The following is a 6,495-nucleotide window of genomic DNA, read 5'->3' as shown; positions in this document are numbered from 1 at the left end:
TTATACAATCACTATTTCAAAAGATCACCCATTTACCCCACACAAGACTCACCATATTGCCCTTCATATTGTATATATCAGCCATTCAATCAGCACGCATTATTTTGAAGGAATAATGTGATGATTCAAAATGATTCTAACACATCATCACTAGGAATATTACAAAACGCAACTATCAAGGAAATAATGTCAACTCAGCACTTAGAATATTAAAAATAAAAAACTAATAAAATTTTGACCATCAGCTACTACTAGAATTCTAAAGCTACAGAATACCAATAGCATTTTGACACATCAACCATCAGAATTTTAAAACATTCAACAGGTATAAAGTTATCCAAACATTGTTTTATTAGTATAGAAAATTCAACAGCAGTTTTCACTATTGTCACATGACAATAGAACATAAAATCCCAGTACATAACTTGAACCTAGAGAAAACATCTTCAACCTGGGATCCTATCCTTTCCACAGTACACATTAATGACATAGTTGCTTAAATTCCACCTCTTGCAATGCTGCCAGAACCACCATGAATAGCCCAACCTAAAGCCCTAGTGGTAGCATGTGGAAGATGATCTAGCAGTCCTTCATCAAAAGGAAGGTCATCACCAATAGAATAAGGAATAGATCCTCTTCACAACCACTTTCCACATCATCAAAACCATGCCCTAGCGGTAGCAGGTGGAAGATGATCTAGCAGTCCTTCATCAAAAGGAAGGTCATCACCAATAGAATAAGGAATAGACCCTCTTCACAACCACTTTCCACATCATCAAAACCACCCGCACAAATTGTTCCAATGGTAGAAGCACCACATGACATAGTAGCTGCAAAGCCACCACCATCAACCACAGAAAAGCCTGCATATCCTTGAGCACCAATGGTAGAAGTTGCACTTGCAGAACCAATAGAATTTGCCATTGCACCAGTATCCCTAGAATCAGCACAGCTATGCTCAAGTAAGCACCAGAATTTCCCTTCAAAATAACACCATTACTGTTGCTCCTACTCCCAAATAACATAGCCAGCATGACCAGAACATTTCCCACCCGCAGATTTGTTCGATGAAGACCTATCTGCCAAGGTTAAACCAACATCACCACCTCCCACAGACTCACATGACGTAGATTGTCTTGCCACAACTGAACTACCACCAACAGATACAAAAGGCAAAGACCTGCTAAGACTGGACCACTAGCAGTGGCCACAGATTCAACATCATTGCCTACACAAAAAACAATAAATATAAACATAAATACCTCACCAATGCCATATACATAAAAATAATAGTTCCCACCCTCAGAAGAATCACATGACATCGTGTTTTGAACAAATAAACTAAGACTCTTCACAGATACTCTATTCCAGTTAAACCAAACCTGCAAAACAAAGCTTACCACATAAACCAATAACACAAAATCAAACACTTCCAACATTATCAAATCCAAATAAAACATAACACACTTGTGTTCGATAGATTGAAGAAAAATACAAGCCAAACTAGGATATGCAGCATCCATAGATGGCATATGACACATTAGCTAGCAGAAAGTAGCAGCAACATCACTGGCATGCACTAATACAGGAGAATGGAAGTGCTCAGCCATGAAAATGATACAGATCAACCTTGTAATTCTTACTTCCTCTCTCATTAAACCTGTTAAAAATCATATAATACATAAGATTACAAAAAATACACACACACCACTAAAGAACTGAAAAGTACAGGACACTACATACCTGACAAACTCACCAAGCTCATCTTTCCCCTGAGAAAACTGTTCACGTTGAAGCTTATACAGCTCAAACCCACCCCGCACACAAAAATAGAGAATACAATAAAACGCAAAGCGTATTTGACAACCACTCCCATGAAACATAATGTAATCAACATCATTTAAAATTTTATCTTCCAATGTGACACCAATCTCATGGATGATTTCTTCCTATCTTTACAGAATCCACCTTCCACAGATTTTCACATAGCATCAAGAAGAGCATTCTGTGCACCCTTGAAGATAGGGTTTCAACAGATATCAAATTCCACCTCCACAATACCACTAGATGCAACTCTCATCTCGTGTTGCCTCTTTATCATTCTCCCAAAGCAGCAAAACATTGCCATCAAAGTATCTGATGGATACATCGAACCATCCAGCTTTGTCACAACAACAAAAAAAAAAAACCTAGAAAGAAGTATCTGATGGATACATCGAACCATCCAGCTTTGCCACAACAACAAAAAAAAAAACATAGAAAGAAGCCCATCCAGCTCATGCAGATCTAACTTTTCCAACAACACACCACAATCTAAACCACAACTCTTCCTCCACTCATCAAAATGCCTCCTAGCCCACAGATCTTTGCTTAGACTAGGATTGTAAGCAAAATCATCAACCTGACGCTCCAACTCAGAATCTTTCTCAACAAAACCAAGCATCCTACCACCGTTAAATGAGCTAGAACAAGACATGGTACTACTTTTAACAGAAAAACAACTTATCACTAACTCCTACTTCACACTCACAAGCACATCTTGATCTGAAATCAACAATCGAAGCACCACCATAAAACACCTCTTCATCAACGACATGCATTCTCCACAACATATACCAACTATAGAATATCTGACACAGGAACCTCAGAACCGACACAGAAGCTTCAAAGCAGGCGCATGCACTATCAGTAGAAACATGCTCAAGCTCCAGAGTCAGTGGAATGGATCTCAGCCCTCACAACACAGAAAATAACCAGCACAAACACTTCAAAGCAGCCATGCAACACAAATGCCATACAAAAAACTACCGACATGCCCTGCCACAACCGGCTATAATGATACGACGACCAACAAAAAACAACTGGCTATAATGGTTACCAACTTACCACCAGATAGACGGCTATAACCTTAGTTGGAGACGGTGAGCTGCCAGAAGACCAGCGAGCAGGTCTCCACCACAAAATGTAGATGCTATTGAAAGTTGTTTTTGGAGGCCATGAACGATTTGGAAAAACGGCTATAATAATTACTATGTGCTGATGTGGCTGCCATGCACAGATAATATTGATTGTCACTGACTACCACCTTAACCCTTACATTGGAGTATTATTTCCCCTACCCTAAAAACCTGTCCTATTAAAATTAGCACTCAAGCTTCTCAAACACTACATATTTTGCTTATTCGAGTAGAGTTAATTCAAACACTATAAACCCTAAAATGTGTGCTAATTTTCATATCATTTACTTTAGTTTGCATTACTATCCATACACTAGTGTACTTCAGCTCTTTCCAATTACAGATAATTTTGATTGTCACTGACTACCACCTTAACCCTTACATTGGAGTATTATTTCCCCTACCCTAAAAACCTGTCCTATTAAAACCTACCCTACATAACCTAAAATCTACAAATACCCCTTTTCACTACATTTCTCCTTCCCTAAACCTTGTCACATCCATCTTTTCAAGATATCACTTGAGCATGTAGCTACTCATGGGCGAACTGCAACGAAACAAAGATATGCCATGTGTCACCACATGACATGTCTTCATTTCCTTAACAATATAGAATATAGCTAGGCTACCCAATCAAACATCGTCTATCGCTAACATATAAACACACTCAAAAAAGAAGAAAGCTTTTGTTCACTTGCTTCCTTAATGTATAAGAACACAAATAGTGGGCAAAAAAATGCAAGTGTTTTTAAGAACGTAAATTCAAATAAATCCCATGTGTATCTCCATCAACATCGAAAATACAAGAATGATGATGATACAATTTGATGGAGCATCTAAATCTAAACCAAAAGCTGTTGATGACCTTTTGAACTCTCCCATACAGGTTTAGCCACTAAGCAAGCAAACCATTATTAAAGTGTATTTCAAAAGAAGGCAAAAGAGGCATGAAGAAATTTGGTGGTGATTGGGGTCATCAAGTATTGCACAGTAGTGTGAATATGCAAACTTTGTTCCTAGTGGAACAAACAAGAAGACAATTCTCTCCCTTTCATAATGTAAAACTTCAAGAATGCTTAGAAGCTGAATTCTTATATGAAGGTGGGTGTGTATTTACAAGAGCCATGGCCTGCAGTCAAAAACAACAAACCGGAGATTCATGAGTAGTGAAATTTGCTAAAAAAAAGTGTTTCATTGCAAGGTTAGACTCCAAAAAAGTGTGATATTTTGCAGGCAGGAGACTCACTTGGATCTTGTGTAGTGAGGTTTGCAGCACCACCGAAGACACATGTTCCCCCGATCTTCTGAAATTTGTTGTAATAATCGTTGAAGGCATAGGAGGCATGGGAGAGAGTATTGTTGGGGAAGAAGCAAGCTTGGCCTGGCTGGATGGGTTTGCAATCAGCAGAACCCTGTCCACATGCATAGCTCAGAGCTCCTCCCACTATTGTGGCATTGGCTTTTGGGTTGGCTATGCACCACAGTTTGAGATTTCCAGGGGCTACTTCAGGTGGTGCAGGGGCTAATGGCTTGTACTGCGACTCGTTGAGATAGCCTGTTAGGTCAATGTCATAAACATGGGTTCCGTTAGGGTACAGAAGCCCCCAGTTGCGCTCCGTTGTAGGCCCTGATTTGAGGTCTTCATTGAACAAGGCAAAAATGTAGGTCTCCACCACTGCACCTCGCCGGCGAGGGGTTCCATTAGGCAGCTTGGCCAGCACTTTCTTCACAAGTCTCCTGTTGTAGAGAGCTGCATTGTGTATGTTTGCTCCCCTTTCATCCAGATCTTCTCGAGTAGGCCATCCTGTTTCACTGATTGTGAGCTCTACGTTAGGGTAACCCACCTTGGCCATGGCAGCCACCACAGCATCAAGCTGTACATCGAGAAGATTGTGATACTTTAAACCATTCTTGTCCTTGTACACTGCAGCATCTGGTGCAAAGAGAGCGAAATCCAGAGAAATATTGGCCGCATCATTCTCCCTCGCGAAGAAAGGGTACACATCCACAAACAGGGGAGTCTTTGTATGGTGCAGAAAGCTTAACATCGGCTTCATCACAGACTGTGCTATGTCTGTGCGGAAGGATGCATTGGAAGGAGGAAACAGAGACCCCTGCAGCATGTCCATAGCCAAAGGGGTGCTCACCTTTATCTTTCTCAGCCTGTGCCTTCGAAGAGCTTTGTGTAGATTGATCATGGCTGGGACAAGGTAAGGCCATGTCTGATTAGACGCAGAGAGTATCTCATTGCCCACCAACAGGATGCGGATCTTGGTGTTGGGGTAGAAAGAAGTTATATTGGTATGGACAAAGATGTCTGCAATGGTTTTGTTGGTGGCTACGGCAACAATCTGCTCATTTGGCAGCATCACACAGACCTTGATGTCGGTGTTTGCAAGCTCTTTAAGGATGGCAGGGTTGGCATCATAGATCTTCACCTTGCCTATGTTCATGTGCTTGATGAGTTCCACTGCTTTGTGAGGGGAGGGGAGGTTATCCCCTAGCTGACCATAGTTCACTCCAATGCTATACCTTGCATCTGCAACATAAGATGAAACAGAAATGAGGCTTGCAAGCACTAGACATGTTGAAGCTTGTGATGAACGGCCATGTAGTTCAGTGGTGAAGGGGGTCGATTTGCTTGGCAGTGACCCCGCTGCCGGTGCTACACTGTGCAACGTCTACTGTAAGGGCGCGAGGGAGGCCCCTGTGCGTGTGGGTGCATGCAGACATAAGAAAAAAAAAGACATTACAAAATGCTACATAAATGCACTGATATGGCAACATTGAAAGAACTCCAACACTCTGCTTCTTGCACAGAGCACATCGTGGATATGGCCTACTTGTGTGATGGCTTCTACAACCAACTTCTTGGAAGCGATGGACATGGGCCTGTATGACGTAGCTTTGTAGGCGCTCAGCGATGGCGTTTCTAGCTAGTTGTTCCTCGTCCTTCAGGCATATAATCAAGCAATGCACAGTTCATGCAGGGATGATGATCCCACATGCAAGAAGGGGTGAGCGTTTATGTTCAAACCTGCGTGTGGAGGCGAGGGCGAGAAGAGCAGGAGAAGCCAGAGGTTGAGAAGCGTGGAGGCGCTGGGGAGTTGCCTCATCTCAGCTTGCAGAAGGCAACCAAGATAGACAGAAAACAGGAAAAGATGGCGGCTTCAAGTATGCGTTGAGTCGACGGACGCGCAAGGAGACGCCATGGCTCACTCACGAGAATCAGAGAGGAGCCTGCACGCTCCACGATTTTCGATGTCCGGAAGCAGACAAATTTCGTGACCTTTCCACGTTGGTACTTATTATTCCTCCATCGACTATCAATGCAGCACAGGAAGCCCAACGGCAGTGTTCCCAACAGAAAACATTTTTCCATCTTTTGTTTTTTTAACTTTTGAAGATTTCTAGTTAAAGATATAACTTAAATTGAATGCCTTCAGATTTTTCTTTAAAAATTTTGTGCAACTAATTCCTAGTTGATGAGAGGACTCCCTAATTCCTAGTTGATGAGAGGACTCCCTAATTCCTAGTT

General features: G+C 41.7%; 1 protein-coding gene and 1 pseudogene across 1 annotated transcript; both read right to left on the bottom strand.

Moving 5' to 3' along the window:
• Positions 1-323: 323 nt before the first annotated feature.
• LOC147617136 (putative glucan endo-1,3-beta-glucosidase A6) lies at positions 324-6,265 on the bottom strand. Its single transcript, XM_086776725.1, has 4 exons — positions 5,995-6,265; positions 4,204-5,496; positions 2,887-4,086; positions 324-1,228 (listed from the first exon to the last, which is right to left on the bottom strand). Exons 1-3 carry the CDS (start codon positions 6,071-6,073, stop codon positions 4,049-4,051), a joined length of 1,410 nt encoding a protein of 469 aa, XP_086632851.1. The 5' UTR covers positions 6,074-6,265; the 3' UTR covers positions 324-1,228; positions 2,887-4,048.
• LOC147617137 (uncharacterized) lies at positions 497-2,895 on the bottom strand (annotated as a pseudogene).
• Positions 6,266-6,495: the final 230 nt, after the last annotated feature.

Source organism: Cibotium barometz, chromosome 37 (genome assembly GCF_041138505.1).
Source record: "Cibotium barometz isolate CiBa-2024 chromosome 37, ASM4113850v1, whole genome shotgun sequence".
NCBI lineage: Eukaryota > Viridiplantae > Streptophyta > Polypodiopsida > Cyatheales > Cibotiaceae > Cibotium > Cibotium barometz.
Note: the sequence above shows the minus strand (reverse complement) of the source record. Positions and strands in the feature narration are given on the sequence as shown.